The 16,362-nt window shown below is 35.7% G+C and overlaps 1 protein-coding gene across 2 annotated transcripts; it reads left to right on the top strand.

Annotated features, from left to right (window-relative positions):
* The first annotated feature begins 1,048 nt into the window (after nucleotides 1–1,048).
* On the top strand, nucleotides 1,049–15,429 carry LOC131194321 (monoacylglycerol/Diacylglycerol O-acyltransferase-like). Of its 2 annotated transcripts, XM_058175178.1 has the most exons (8): nucleotides 1,049–1,084; nucleotides 1,477–1,575; nucleotides 2,934–3,279; nucleotides 4,955–5,119; nucleotides 5,293–5,486; nucleotides 12,565–12,625; nucleotides 13,174–13,313; nucleotides 14,699–15,425. In XM_058175178.1, the coding sequence occupies exons 3-8, from the start codon at nucleotides 2,955–2,957 to the stop codon at nucleotides 14,804–14,806; spliced, it is 993 nt and encodes a 330-aa protein (XP_058031161.1). In that variant the 5' UTR covers nucleotides 1,049–1,084; nucleotides 1,477–1,575; nucleotides 2,934–2,954; the 3' UTR covers nucleotides 14,807–15,425. The 2 variants fall into 2 exon arrangements, with proteins under 2 accessions (XP_058031161.1, XP_058031162.1); XM_058175179.1 differs by lacking the exon at nucleotides 1,049–1,084 and having other exon boundaries at nucleotides 3,199–3,279; nucleotides 14,699–15,429.
* Nucleotides 15,430–16,362: the final 933 nt, after the last annotated feature.

Here is a 16,362-nt window from a genome sequence, read left to right as displayed (position 1 = left end):
CAATTAATATAGTTCTTACATACTTATGCTCATATATATGCTTATATAGTTATTTTCATGCTTATGCTTATATACACTGTTGTGACAAATAAATTTAAAAAATCATTTTAAAACAAATCGTCTTTTTAAATCCACACAATCTTGTGATGGTGCACTCAATTTCCCTACCAATGCAGCCACTTTGAAGCTTCCATATATACATTCCCAAAGTCCAGGCTAAGTGGAAAACCCATGTCTTCAGGATGTTCTGGTAGACCACAAAATTGAAACCAATCTGACTCTAGCTGATTTATAGAGTTGCGCAACTGTCAGTTGCCATTGCCATAGACCTGAAAGGCGTGATGGATAAGTGGAGGAGATAGACAAAGAGCTGCAGATAGACAAATGCAAATATCTCTCAAATCCCAACTGCACATTGTGTGGAGAAAGCCACCATGCATGCTGATTGATTCAGACTTCTTCCTGAGAAGTGGGGCAAAGCAGGGCACATACAAGTGGAAAATATTAAAATTTGCTGACAAAGAACACTTATGTAACCACAACTGAGTAACAGACACATATATTTCCTCACATGCAGTGATGGAGAAATCTCCTCCAGCCTTCAGGCAGAGTGAAATTTCAAAGAGCACATGTCACAACACAAAATACTCTTCTTCTGGGTCTTTTCAGATGATATTCTTTTGTGGATAGAATGCACAACATGCCCTCCCTGCATCAGATTAACTAGATCAGATCATAGGCCCCAAAGGGTCTCATGGCCCAGGACTCAGATAAATTTGCCTCTGCTGAACCAAGTGTAATGTCAGCCTCAGCAGAATACCAAACCAGGAGACACCTGAGGTTGATTAAATACAGGCACCATGAGAACAATTAATTGTCATTTCTTAAGCTACTTGTTCTTCAATTAAAGAAGAATGTTAGTTGGCATTGGCTAAAAGGATGGTTCATTGTAGGTCATGATTAACTTTAATTGTTTGTTCTCACTCCACCCTCTGTGGGAGGACAACATAACATTTGATCATTTAAAAACATCAGAGTAAAACTAATTTTCCAAGCAAGCTGTTTGAAAGAGGAAATGATTGTGGTAGGCAGTCAAATTCATATTTTATTGAATGGGGGGGGCCGATGGGGGGGCTTTCTATTTTTTTATTTGTAATCAATAATGTTCTGATTGTTTATAAGTTTGAGGCTTCTCCATTAATGTTTTGATACTGAACTGAGAGTAATATTTTTATTGCAGAAAGGTTGGCTGATGAGGGGTTATTAAAATATAACTTGCACCTTCATTCTGAAGGAAATTCAGTTGAATTGCCCATTTTCATCAACACTTCTAAAGTGACTTGGGGCATCAGATAGTGCTGTAGAATCATTTTGCAGGAAACTGAATATTATTCCAAGATTTTATGGTTTTTCTGAAGCTGCTCCTCAAATACCTGCCCATCTGAAATATTACTGCTATTTTCCTTCCATTTACAGGCAAAGCCAAAAAGAGAGACTGATAGTGATACCAGTTGTCAGAGTACATGGAATATTCTGTTGCTTCTGCCTGTCTTCTGCTAGAAGTTCTTTGAGCAGGTTAGCTTACAGAGAACAGAGAGGAAATATGCATTACTCTGTGACGTTGTGGAAATCTTTAAATGAAGCCTGTCTAAAGAACTTACACTGACCTGTGAAAGGAGTAGTGCCTTTTTCCACACTTACATGTCTGTTTGGGCATCTGCTCATGGATGATTCCATATACATTTCTCCTCCTTCCCTTCAAATTTCATAAGGTGTAGAATGTCATGTCACAAAGGTGCTTTTTCAAGAGGCAACTGGACTTCCTGGTTTTTCTTTGAAGACTTTTCACTTCTCATCCAAGAAGCTTCTTCAGCTCTGTAGAATATTAGGTTTATAATCAATGCTCATTTTTTTAAAAAGTTTTATTAAGTTGAAGTAAAAACACCTGCTATGTTTAAAGTAGCACAATGGAAGTTCTTTGGAGACTGATGTGTGTTTTACTCGTCCCTGATATTTTCTCTCTGAAAGAACTACAAGAGGAGTATTTTGAAATTCTTGGTGATGATGGATTTAAAGTTAATTTGCCAAAATTTTAGAAGATTGTTTTCAAATAGAACTAGTGCCCTTGCTCTCTTCATCCCAATCAGCCTACAGATGAAGCAGCTGTAAACTTGGACATGCCAATCAATATTAACCAGGTTCTAGCAGAGGGAAAAGGAAAGTGGAGTTTTTTTGTTTTGTTTTTTTACATTTATATCCCGCCCTTCTCCGAAGATTCAGGGCGGCTTACATTGTGTAAGGCAATAGTCTCATCCTATTTGTATATTTATATACAAAGTCAATTTATTGCCCCCCCCCACAATCTGGGTCCTCATTTTCCTACCTTATAAAGGATGGAAGGCTGAGTCAACCTTGGGCCTGGTGGGACTCGAGCCTGCAGTAATTGCAAGCAGCTGTGTTTAATAACAGGCTGTCTTACAGTTCTTGCAAAGAAACTACAGTTGATTTCTTTTTAATAAAAATAAAGGGCAGTGAAGTTTAAGAAAAAGAATGGATATCAGCAAAGGAAGAAAAGGTTTGCCTGATTTTAAACAGGATGTTCAGAATTGTCCTGTGTGCACAATAACCAACAAGTTGTTTCTAAAATCAAGGACCCCCTTCTAAATAGACCATTTTGGCTGGATATTTAAATCTTTTTTTTTCTTTCTTGGTTAAAAAAAAGCTTCTAACCATGCCAATAATGTTTGATTAAAAGGATCAATATTCTGACTGATTGTACTAAGACTTGATTTTTTTTAACCATCTTTCAGCCAATCTTCTCCATAAGGCTATTTGAAAGTGTCATTATCTTGTATGCAGTACCATCTTGATATTCTGCTGTTCTCCAAGAGCTCATAATAAAGTATGCTTGTATGTTTATTTTTCTTTTCCAGGAAGAAATACTTTATTTGTGAATGGATTTCTGTTTATATAGCCTGGTTTCAAACATGGCTGTAGAAAATATATATTATACTTTAGGAAATGAATTTACCATCTGGTCAACTTGCATTTTGAAAGGATGTTCAGGCTTTATCATATATCCCTTAACTTTGATAGTAATTCTGATAATTTTATATTATCCCATTATGGTTGCAATGTTTCTAATGTTTTTCTACAATGCAATACTTTTTGTATGGAAAAAAATTGGCAATCTGCCAGATGATATGGACAGCAAAAAATGGGACAAACCAAAGCGATTTTTGACACTGGCAGCTAAGTGGCATGGAAAAATACTCCACAGTAAGTATAACTTAATTCATTCTTTAAGCAGGGGTGAGGAACTTACTATCACTCATAGGCATCATTCTTCTGGCCAACCATAACCAGCAGTCATGTGGATCTTGGAGCTGCAACTGAATCTAATAGAATTTGAATGGAAAACTGAGGATGTAAGGTGTCAATTTATGTATAATTCATTTTTGTAAAAATGCTTCAGCAACTAGTCAAGAAACTCCTTTATGTCTGTGGCTGAAAAACTGGATGAAGAAGGAGTTGACTTAATTCTTTACTCAGCAGAGTAATTGCAAGCATATTTTTAAAAATTAAAAAGACAAACTTTATATATAACCATAGATTACCAGAAACATTTAGGCATGTACATGTTGGGACCATAATATTCCTAAAATTAACATTAGGAAAATAAAAATGAATAATTTTCATGTTTAGTGGTACAAAACATAAAAAAGCCAAAATGAACGTTCGCAAGAGGGAAAATCCTTCAGTGGGCAACAGGAATGGACCGGGGGGAGGGGGGGGAAATGCTCCGAAATCTGCTACTGGTTTGCTGTGCGCGTGCATGCAGGTGCACACCAAACACAGGCTTCACGGGCATGCGCACCGCAGGTGCTACTGTGCAGTGCTGAAAAAAGAGGCTTAAGCCTTTTCTAAGATAAGTAGAACAGCGAGTGGAGGAACAGCTGTGCTGCGCAATTTAGATTCACTAGAAAGCAGGATATAAATCGTGCGGCACGCCTGATCATTGGAAATACTGGTTCGTCCAAACTGGTAGCATTTTTTTTTACTACCGATTAGGGCGAACTGGTCTGAACCGGTAGCATTTCACCCCTGGAATGGACCTTTAAATCTTGGAAAACAATAGTACATACCAATGTTCTCCCTTGTGGGATAGGAACCAAGCCCAGTACATCTGGGTGTATTCGGAAGCCTACATCCTCTCCCCGTCCCATTATTCGGAGGAGGTTCAGGCTATCTTCCCAGCACTCCAGTTAACAATTTCTGTAATCATTTAATGATTACAACTAGGACAGTTAGGATTATTGTCAATGAGCAAAGTGGTGGGATGTGTTTGTTGAACAATTGCTTCACTCAACAATTGAAATTTTAGGTCCAATTCTGATTGTAAGTGAAGGATTACCTGTAAAGTCCAAAGGTTTCAGTCTGTTCAGTAACTGTTTAAAAGCTGATGCCTTTATATTTTACACTAACCCATCATTTATCATGGTTTTGGCGTGGCACAATATAGACATCATACATTTTATATGTCTGTTAATAATTCTGGAAAAAGTAAGCAGAATACCAAAATTGTCTTTTAAAAAAGTTTTACAATGGCCAAATATCCTAAGATTGTATTGAGATATTTAAGATAAAAGATAAGCTTTTATGTCAGTTTAATTGGTATGAATCTAAGTGACTTATAGGAAATTAGAAGCAATCTGTAGGGTCACAAAGGCAATAAAAGTCAAATCTCAGAAGATTCTGATTGATGTTGATGTTCTGATTGATCAGTGCGAAAAGTGTTTTGTTCCAGAAATGACATATGATTTAAAATATTTAGCTTCACAAGTAAGCTAAGAAAGGTAAGAAAAAAGTGATTTTTCTATACGATCATCTTTTCTTCTAGAGGAAATCCTTGTGAAACAATATTGAAGCCATTTCATTGTTCCACCATTAACAGGTTATGAGGTTTCTGGAGTAGAAAATTTACCAAAAGAACCATCGATCATTGTTTATTACCATGGAGCCTTCCCAATGGACCATTATTTTTTTGTCCACAAGATTTATCGACTTACTGGGAAATTCATATGTTCTGTGGTAGATCGTATTTTTTTTACTATACCAGGTAAAAAAATACTATATATGTTTAGTTTTAATTATTTTCAAAAGATATTGCTTCACTGACTTAGGAAGTCCAATTTTTCTTCTTTAAACTCTTCGTTGAATTATCAGGGTGGGAAAAGGCATGTTTTCTTTTACAAGCAAGAACTCAATGATTTTTTAGGTCTGCTTTTGCAGGAATAAATCTGATCCTTGCACTCCATTACACTTATTATCCTACAAGAGAAAAGAGTATAAACCTTCTGAAAGAAGGGCACCAGCTGATAGTTGCACCAGGAGGACTACGAGAGCAGAACTATGGAAATAACCATTACAAACTAATATGGAGAAAACGGAAAGGATTTGCTCATATAGCTATAAATGCAAAAGTGGTGAGCCATTTGCCTTTACATCCTTTTGCTAGTGTTCCTGTTAATTGCAATATGTATTTGTAAATGCTATGCTTCCATTTCATATCATTCATTTATTTTTTATCTATTTGCAAATGAACAGAAAGGTGAATGCTACCACCAATCAGATTTGACAGACCAGGAAATGGCAAATCTGTCCTCTGAAATGCTCCAAAATTTGGTTTTTTTACACAAATACTTCTATTATCCATATCTGTCCCTTTCATATAATATTTATGGATTTTTTTTATTTGTGACATTTCCCATTAGTATAGTGTTTCCCTAATTGCAATATTATTTTCTCTTCTTTTTCTTTTTGTTATTCACATGCTAGCTACATCCCTAGTTCATCTACATACTCAATTTTCACTGGTACCATAGATAATTGTCACTGTAAGGGCCTAATTTGATAAGGAATACTTATCTTCTCTGGAATTTTCTTTCTTTTCTGTTTTGTTTTTCCAAAATAGGTTTGTTTTTTTTTGTTTTTTTTTTGTTTACATTTATACCCCGCCCTTCTCCGAAGACTCAGGGCGGCTTACAATGTATAGGGCTGTATTCTCTGCTGATTCTCCTTTTTATGTTGTATGAAATAACATGTCATACAGGCTTTATGTGAATTCTAAACCATTTTTAATCTGTGCCTTTACATAAATATTTTCAAAACAAATTAATTTCTCCTTGCACTCAACTGTTGCTTTTTATGTAGCAACCTTTCATTTAATCCCCATAAAAAAATAAGATTTTCTTTTATAAGCCAAACTTACAGGATTATGAGCCAAAAAGGTTTTGGTAATATCGTGACTTTAGAAATCCTTGTAGTCAAGTTCTTTGAAATTCAAATCATGTACAGTAGAACCTCTTGTCACGACCATAGTTCATTCCATAACTTTGGTCGTAAACAGATTTGGTCATGACAAGAACCTAATTTTGGAAATTTGGTGCTTACAAAAAATTTCATGAAAGGGGAAATCAACCACAGGGGAAAAAAATGTGTGAATTTTTTGGTTGGAACCCAATTTGATCATGGTCAGAAGTGTTCCTTACCAGAGGTTTTACTGTATATTCCTTAGAAGAATCTATGTCTTTCAGAAAAATAAGTATACTCTTTTGAATTGCCATATTTCTACCTCCATATATCAACTAGGCCTAAGTCAAAGAACATTTTTGACAATTTGCCTTCAGTGATTTTAATATTCTTCTGAGATGTTCTGTCCAGTTGTGAGATCACTCCATTCTAATCCCTCATTTAAAACCAATTTTTATAAGACAAAGCCATTGATCTTTCCATATGTCATTTATTAAATAATATTTTCTCATCCTATGGGTCATAAATTCTGAGTTGAAAGTCCTTGATCCATGCAAATAAACTTCCACCCCCAAATCTACCATACCCTTAATAAATTTTTAATTTTAGTTGGAAATTTATACACAAAACAACTTCATTTTTTTTCTTACTAAAATAAATTTTCTTAAAACTTTTTTACATTTAAACCTACATTGATTATTTTTATAAATAATTCAACTAGCTGAATATTTCTATACTCCCTCGTCCTCCTATTTTTTTCTACAACTGCTCCGTGAAATGAATTGGTCTGCGAGAGAGTGATGGCCAAAGTCACCCAGCCAGCTTTGATGCCTAAGACAGGGCTAGAACCAGAGGTGGGTTTCAGCAGGTTCTGACTAGTTCTAGAGAACTGGTAATGGAAATTTTGAGTAATTTGGAGAACCGGTAGTAAAAAGTCTGACTGGCCCCACCCCCATCTATTTTCTGCCTCCCAAGTCCCAGCTCATTGGGAGGAAATGGGGATTTTAGAGTATCCTTCCCCTGGAGTGGGGTGGAAATGGAGATTTACAGTATCCTCCCTCTGCCACGCCCACCAAGCCATGCCCACCAAGCCACACACACAGAACCGGTAGTAAAAAAATTTGAAACCCACCACTGACTAAAACTCACAGAGCTCTGGTGTCAAACACTAGACAAGATTGGCTCTACATTTATGTTCTTATTTCCATATATTCTTTAATTCTTTTTTTAAAAAAATATTTTTAATTCTTTCTTTTAATTTTTTTTTTAAATAGTGTTTGTTTTTGAGGAATGTTTGCTCTGTTTATATTCCACATTAAGTATTTATAGTATATAATCAAGCCAAAAGTTTAGAAAAATTGAAATCTGTAGTACTTAGTTCAATATCATCTCTTTCAATTTCCTCTTGCACCTATTGGAGTATTGGTGTAGTCTGCTTTGACACTTTTATTTGACTCTCATTCAATTCCTATTTATTTTTCTAGGAATTCCCTTTCCTTCTGAACAGATTGAAAACACTGCTAACCAAAGGCAAAAATTCATACCATTCAATTTGCTCTATTAAACTGTGTTCTTTTTTAATCTCTCAGTCAAAATACTCTTTTCTTTTATGCAAAATTCTAATACAAATTTTTTTAAGAATAATTATCTCTGTGTTGTTAATCTTCAATCTTGTATTAAAATGCGGCATCAAAATGTGATCCCCCTGTCATTCTTTCTGACAGAAGCAGCATAGATTCCCTCACATCTCTTATTCTCACAAATGTTCTATTTATTATATATATATATATATATATATATATATATATATATATATATATATATATATATATATATATATATATATATATATATATATATAATCGATTTCTCCCTCTGTCTCTTTTTTCAGTATGTTTATTAAGAATTATATTATACAGATAAAGTTAATGGAAACACATTTAAAAAGAAAAGAAATAGTAGAATAAAAAATATGGGAAAGTGTGGGAAAAAGAAAGAAATCCCTCCCAAAGGAAATAGAAAAAGAAACTTCCACTTTGATCCCCAGAAATAGATTTGGCTTTAAAAATTTATCACTTAAAATACAACCAAATTCATTTTCATTCTCCATATCACATCTCATTTTCTGTAAACTCAGATCTAAATATACATTTCTCCTTATTAATCAAAAAACATGTGGCTTTAGCTAGTCCTGATCCAGCCCAACTCACATCACAGGGATGATGTTGGGAGGAAAATAGGAAAAGAAAGGAGTCCCTTTTAATTTCTAAATGATCCTCCAATTAATTTCCAAATGCAATATTTCCCTATAAGGGTTGGAATTTTTAAGTCCATCTTAAAGTCTATTTTGGTTATATTCAGAGGAATTTGTTCTTATTTAATAAGTTTTGATTTCAGTAAAGCCAATTTATATCCAAATATAGGTCTGCACCCCCCCCAAAAAAAACAAGAAAGACAAAAACAAAGAGAAAAATAGAAAACCAAAGTGGTAACAAAAAAAAGGTGCACCCGGAGACTTCAGCTAGTCCAGAATGCAGCTGCGCGGGTGATTGAGGGAGCACCACGTTGCTCCCGGGTAACACCACTCCTGCGCAGTCTGCACTGGCTACCTGTGGTCTTTCGGGTGCGCTTCAAGGTTCTGGTTACCACCTTTAAAGCGCTCCATGGCTTAGGGCCCGGGTACTTACGGGACCGCCTGCTGTTACCTTATGCCTCCCATCGACCCGTACGCTCTCACAGAGAGGGTCTTCTCAGGGTGCCGTCCACCAAGCAATGCCGGCTGGCGGCCCCCAGGGGAAGGGCCTTCTCTGTTGGAGCACCTACTCTCTGGAACGACCTTCCCCCCGGTTTGCGCCAAATATCTGACCTTTGGACCTTTCGTCGGGAATTAAAAACTCATTTATTCATTCAAGCGGGACTGGACTGATTTTTTAGATTTTTAAATTTCTAAATTTTAAATTTTTAAATCTTCTGTAATTTTATATGGGGTATTTTAGGTTGGTCAATTTGACGGTTTTAATTCGGCCACTATTGAATAGGTATTTTAAATTGATTTTTAACTTTGTATACTTATTGCTTTTTATCTTGGCTGTACACCGCCCTGAGTCCTTCGGGAGAAGGGCGGTATAAAAGTTTAATTAATAAATAAATAAATAAATAAAAAATGATAAAAAAGAAAAAAGAGCAGCCAAAAAGCTTTGTAATCCAAATCCAAATCTCAGCGGATTTTTTTGCCTCTTTTCTTCAGGTTTTTCTTAGCATAATCCAAATTGCCTCAGAGAGAGGAAAAATATCCCAAATTACAATTATTCCAAAAAAAAAAAAAAGAATTCACCACATTACCACATGGCAGCAAAAAGATATAAGTAGAAAAAATAGAAAAACAGGTAATAGCCACTTAAAAAGAAAAATGTAACAGCCTTATTTCAAAAAGAAAAAAAAAAGTTTCACCTTCATCTGTTTCTCTTATTTCTCCTTTCAAGTTCCAAAAGCTGCACTATTCATATAAAAAAAAAAAACAAAGCTTCTAGTGCTCTGCTCTCTGGCAATCCAAACAATTTCTTATCAATTTAATTCACAGGCTCTCAAAATCACATCTCATCTTTGCTCTAAGGTTTCACTAATGCCTCTAGGTGGCACTGTTGCTCAGTTCAGTTCAATGGGAAGATAAAGAAAAAAGAAAAAAAGAAGAAAGTGTTTTCTCCTTTAAAAAAAGGAGTTCTTATAGCCACTTTTAGTTTTGTTGTTATTCCCTAATTTGAAAATTAAAATATCCAGTCTAGTTTTCTGACTTTGTTCTTTAAGCAGCTCTTTCTAAGCCAATTTTAGTTTTACTTTCTTAATTCTTTTGGCTTATCCCGCCTTCCTCTCCACTGTTCTTCCGGAGGTGGAAGGAAAAAACCAATTTCACTTCCTCATTTTAAGCCACCCTCTCTTCTCCACTGTTCTTCCAAGTGGGGTTTTCTTACAAAAATTCCAGAAGAAATTTCAAAAGAATAAAAGTCTCACCCAGACCAATCATACCTTCTTCTGCCTCCACGTTCTTACCGTGACTGCCCCAGTTTCATAGCGACTCGCAATGGCTCCCTCTCAGTCATCGGTTCAGGGACCTTTTTCCAGATCAATCAGGGAATTTGTGGATTCCCTGAGATCATCGGAATGTGCTCCCCTTGTTCACCATCCTTACAGGACAGCTTCGATCCCTAGAGACCACCCGGTAACAGAGACATCAATGGATTCCTCGGAAGCCCCCTGGAGCACGTCTCACTATGACACTAGCCACACCCACTAATTAATTTCAAAGTATTTCATTAAATCAATTTCACAAAGCCTTACATTTAAACATTTTCTAAATGCAACTCTAAAATCATGTCTTTGCTGTATATTGCAAAAGTGTAAATATATTACAAGTTGGAACAAAAAGTTTTCTTTATTTTTAAATGAACTGAAGATTAACTCACTTAGAAAATGGCAAACCTACAGTTTTTAAGGTTTTTCTATCTTAATGAAACAGTGAAAACATAAAATTCCCTAGTGATTAAAAAAATGAGATTTGGTCAAAATGCATTAAAAGTTGCATTTATGACTTGGAAAATGATTTCCAGTTGATTGTAAGTAGCTGTCGTTGCCACCTACTCACAAAAATCAGCTGCCTGGAAAATATATGGGCAAACTCCAAATCATCTTTATTCCACAGAGTTTTGGCAGTCCAGAACTTAGATCCAGCTCTCTTTCAAATCATAATGTCCCTGCAATCCAGAAAAAAATGAGTTAGTTTGCCTTGCCTTATAGGAAGCCAATTTATGCCTCTGTATCATTATCATTCCTACAAATATTCAGTTCCTTTATCTAATTCATTTAATCTTGCTCACAAATATTGAAATACTGCATTCAGTTTTGGTCGCCACAATGTAAAAAAAATATGGAGACTCTAGAAAGAGTGCAGAGAAGAGCAACAAAGATGATTAGGGGACTGGAGACTAAAACATATGAAGAACGGTTGCAGGAACTGGTTATGTCTAGTTTAATGAAAAGAAGGACTAGGGGAGACATGATAACAGTGTTCCAATATCTCAGGGGTTGCCACAAAGAAGAGGAAGTCAAACTATTCTGCAAAGCACCTGAGGATAGAACAATAAGCAATGGGTGGAAACTAATCAAGGAGAGAAGCAACTTAGAACTAAGGAGAAATTTCCTGATAATTAGAACGATTAATCAATGGTACAAATTGCCTCCAGAAGTTGTGAATGTTCCAACACTGGAAATTTTTAAGATGTTGGATAACCACTTGTCTGAAGTTGTGTAGGGTTTCCTGCCTAAGCAGGGGGTTGAACTAAAAGACCTCCAAGGTCCCTTCCAATTCTGTTATTGTATTCTATTTTCAGCCAAGAAAAAATATTTTGGAATAATTGTTCCTTTTATCTGTATTAAATTTTCGTATATCAACACTTTCTAACCATTAGCCAAAAATGTCTCAGTCTTTAAAACCATTTCTCTCCTTTAATCATTTGTATTCCAAACCATATAATAACTAATCAAGTGGAATTTCTGTGTTCAGAAATTCTCTCTTTACTGTAAATAAATTGTAAAATGAGGTTTGTGTGAACTTTACATCCAATTACGGTGGTAAGTCTGACTGCATGATCTCAAATCCCAGCCAATCCCAAGCTTTTGTGATTGATAAGCCAATCACAAAAGCTTCAGTCCTTGCAGTCTGTTCATAAGAAGCAGTTTTCTGGAGCACAAGTGGGCATCTTGTAATGTCTCCAGTTTCTGAAGAATCTTTGCAGCCACAATTTGCCATCTGGTATATATTTGTAGATGAAATATGCAATATACCCTGATGTATTTCTCCTCCATGAAGGAATAACCTGTTCCCCAACAAAAGCTTAATTAAAAGATGGTCACACTATGTCACTTCCCTAAAAATTAACTGTGAAAGAGAAAGTGACAGCTGGGAAATTGATCCATGATGATCCCCCCTCCTATAGGAAACAGTGAAGCCCAGCATTTGTCCAAGAATGCTGAGTGTGATTAGATGCATGAGAATTCAACACTGAAGAAAGAATGAAGGAGGACAGTTCAGTATGTCAGAAGCTGAGTTCAAACTACATTTAGTAAGGTAGTGCAACTGTTGCAGTGTTTAAAATCTCAGAAGCTGAGATTTTAATGTATTGTCCAAACAATACATTTCATTCTTTTCAGGTACAGTGACTAAAATAGTCTCATTATTTTTTATTTTATTTCTTCTAGCCAATCGTTCCTATGTTTACACAAAATATTAGAGAAGGATATATTACATATGGGAATACAAGTAAGTAAAACTTTATGTATTCTCAAGAATTTAAAGCTATCAATCTATGATCTGCATTTTTGCCCACCATGTTTAATTTCAAAGATACTGTAGCTCAGTCATCAGAGCTTTGCTGGAAAACCTGATTCAGTACATTTCCCATAACTGACATGATAGCATGTGATTATATGGACACAAGACTGACCCAGAAATCATGGAAATTCGACAAAGTTAACCATATACTTTAAATGCATTGGTGCTTATTATAGGAAGTCTGCCTGCCTGTCCATCCATCAGCTTGCCTTCTGTCAGTCTTGTGAGATCTATTTGTATGCTTTTCCTAATTCTAATTTTCTAACCCTTTTAAAATTTAAGTTGGACTTTGCAAATTGTAGGGCTCAAACATGGAAGCTATTTTTTTTGTCTTTCAACTGGAAAACCTTTACTTTAATAAGTTCCAATACTACTAAAAATTGCTAGTATTTAAATATAGGCTTCTAGAAAGACTAATATTTACTCTTTGCCGCTGCTAATATGTGCTTCTGAAATTTTCTGAATCTTGTACCCAGGACCAATGAGATGGTTACATGAGCGAATGCGATGGTTCACCTTTCCATTATATGGAATGTTTCCAGTTAAACTTATAACCCATATTGGAAAACCAATTCCATATGATCCAGATGTAACTGCTGAAAAATTAGCTGAAAAAGTAAGTTTATTCTATTATAAGGGAATAAAATATACATTCAGATTCACACTTTGTTCATGAAATTATAACTCTATAGTAATGGTTATTGGAATACATTGCTTAGATATGCAGAATTATAGTTGAGTGCTTGGTACCTAACTGTCAGTGTAAGACTATCATCCATCCATCCATCCATCACTGTTTAAACATCACTTATTCAAACTATTCAACATGGCTAGCTGCATGCTTAAATGAAAACATTCATCAAATAGCTATCATACTAAAGCCCTAAGAACTATAGCAAACAGTTCTAGGTTGTCTTCAATGGCAGCTTCACATAGAATAAATGAAAATATTTTGAGAAATGACAAAGGCAGGAGTCCCTGTCTGAAGACCTAGTCTAAGAATAGGTAGAGCTTTCATATCTGTTGAAGGCTTTTTAGGGCACAGCTTCAATCTACAGAAGTTTCCCCAATTGCATACCAACTTTTTTGGATGACTGCAACCATGTCAAGATCATTAGACAGAATTTTCATGTAATCAGATGATTTTGGTATAATAATAAATCTGCCTTGCTGGGATTCAACTCTTAACTTTTTCCAGTCCTTCACAAATCCAAGCAGCAATCAAGACTTCCATGTATCTCCTATTCAGTTTGTAATGCTGGTAAATATCAAGGCATTAATGCTATGAAGCTCCAGATTGTTGAATAACAAAGTGATTCAATGCAGTCACATTTGTAGCATTTTTTTAGTCCTTAGAGCACCTTTCTATATGTCCTGCCTCTTTATTTCTCTGATCAATAGAATGGAGCATCTTTTCCTTAGAGGAAAAATGGGCTGGACATGGAATGCAAGAGGGAAGCTCAGCTGCGAGATTTATAGGATCACATAGCCTATAAAGCCTATAAAGCCATAATCATATTCCTTTGAGATATGCACGTTCTGAAAAACTAGATATTGTGGCATCTAAACTGAGATTCACATATTAAATTAAACGCTGAATCCAGACAATTGTGGTTTACTCAACAAGCCACAGTTAGGAGCAAATTGAACAAAAGGCATCCAGGGTCTGTCTTTTTTAATTATATTACTGAATGCAGGCAGAGAAGTAGTTCTACACTGTATATGTACCATAGGATTTAACTCAAAGGCAAAATGTGATTTATCTGATTATGTACAGTATGACATCAATAGGAATAGGAAAGAAAATCTTTGCCATAACTTGGAATTTTACATATACAGTATGTTTAAATATGTGGTCTGTTCTATACAAGAGTCAATGTCTTTTAGTTCTAAAATGTTCTCTCTATAATTCCTGAAACATAAATCTAATTATATCACCTTTTTTCTTTCTTTTCTCCATCCCATCCCATCCCATCCCATGCCACTCCACCTCTCCAACAGACTCAAAAGGCAATAGAGGCTTTACAGAAAAAACACCAGAAAATCCCAGGAAGCATATTGCATGCTCTTAGGCAACGCTTTGAGATATATAACAAAGAAAAACAGTGATATATCAACAATAATCTCTGTTGATAACATATATGTAGGCTTAGATAATATATGTGTATGTGTAGTTTTCTGTTCCCCGAGGCACTTTCGTTAAAATAAAAGAGGCAAGATTGAGATGGGGAATAATATATATTTATTTCAATGTGTTTAAATCCCCAACATCAGATTAAATTTTGTTTCAAAATATGAAAGCATTACATGAAAATCATTCCACACTCTTATGAATTATGTTTGAATAATCCTGGTCACATCACACTTGTTGAAGAGATTAGTTGAAGAGATCACCATTGCCCAGGAGATGCCCATTGGGGGCTCATTCATGTTTCTGGTCTCAAATGCAGGCTTACTAACCTCCAGTCCAGTGCCCTAACCATGAGAACCACTGTTTTGCAAGAAATTCTAGTGAACTGCAAAGGAGAGCTACTGTTATTCCTATCTTCAAAAAGGAAGAAAAGGAAAATGCAAGAAATATAAACCAATCACTCTGACTTCTGGAAATTTTTAGACTACATACTGTGAACATAAAGAGATTTATTATTCAACATAACTACAAGAAACCTGGCTTGTCTTATTTTTTTCAGACAGTAGACTGTAAGAATTTTGTAAAGATAATTTATATCTTGATATTTGTACAAAGCAGCTGACAAGAGTATTTCATTCTGACTAGCAGATTACTAATGTGTAGGCTCCGCAGAGACTAATTGGCTGCACTGGCAACTTGAAAATTGTCCATCCCTCATCAAAGTTGAGTGAAACATTGAGCAGGAACATGCAAGATTTAATTGGGACTCCTGTACTTTTCATTGTGTTAATGACTTAGATCAGGGGTATCAAACTCAATTTCACTGAGGGCCGCATCAGGGTTGTGTCTGATCTTTGGGGGCCAGGAGGGGCGTGGCTGGGGGGGCATGGCCAGCTCGACATCACTTGTGCCGGGGAGGGTGTCTGTGGTGGCCTGAGCACTCTGCAAGCAAAAATGGGCCCTCGCAAGCTTAGTCTATTTTCGGCTGCAACGGCCTCCTGCAACCCTCTGCCAAACTGGAGATTAATGACTAGATATTTGGAACATGCCCTTCCCCACCATGATGTCCTAATACATTATAGATAATGTAAAAGTATGTATTGGGATCTAAAAAATGTTTGTAGAACACAACCTGAGGAATCTAGATGGTAGTGTAATCCTTGGTTTACTTACAGCATAACTCCTGTTCTGTGGCTTCATGCTGATTACAGAAACAGTGGTACAGAGGCCAATTCTTCAAGCCATGCCCAAACTGTCTTGGCAAGATATAGCCTTGGAAAAGGGATTAATATAATTTAGTGCTGCACAAAAAAATTCAGTAAAATAGAATGCTATTTTATTCAAAGTGCAAAACTAAGTATAGGAAGGCATATTGACTTTCTGTAGTCCGTCCCAATTTTTTGCAATGGAATATAAAATTATATGTTGCTGTGGGTGCCACAGTTGTCTAAGTGCAAAGCTAACATGATTCCAAATAAGTATGGTGGTTATTTAAACTTTAGTCTTATTTCTAAACTTTAATGAGAAAACTTTA

This window comes from Ahaetulla prasina, chromosome 3 (assembly GCF_028640845.1).
Source record: "Ahaetulla prasina isolate Xishuangbanna chromosome 3, ASM2864084v1, whole genome shotgun sequence".
Lineage (NCBI taxonomy): Eukaryota > Metazoa > Chordata > Lepidosauria > Squamata > Colubridae > Ahaetulla > Ahaetulla prasina.
Note: the sequence above shows the minus strand (reverse complement) of the source record. Positions and strands in the feature narration are given on the sequence as shown.

Excerpts from the sequence above, each read along its gene's own strand:
- LOC131194321 (XM_058175178.1), top strand. The coding sequence starts at position 2,955 with ATGGATTTCTGTTTATATAGCCTGGTTTCAAACATGGCTGTAGAAAAT. Across the intron at positions 5,120-5,292 it reads TATTTTTTTTACTATACCAG|GAATAAATCTGATCCTTGCA; the intron begins GTAAAAAAATAC and ends CTGCTTTTGCAG. Across the intron at positions 13,314-14,698 it reads CTGAAAAATTAGCTGAAAAA|ACTCAAAAGGCAATAGAGGC; the intron begins GTAAGTTTATTC and ends CCTCTCCAACAG.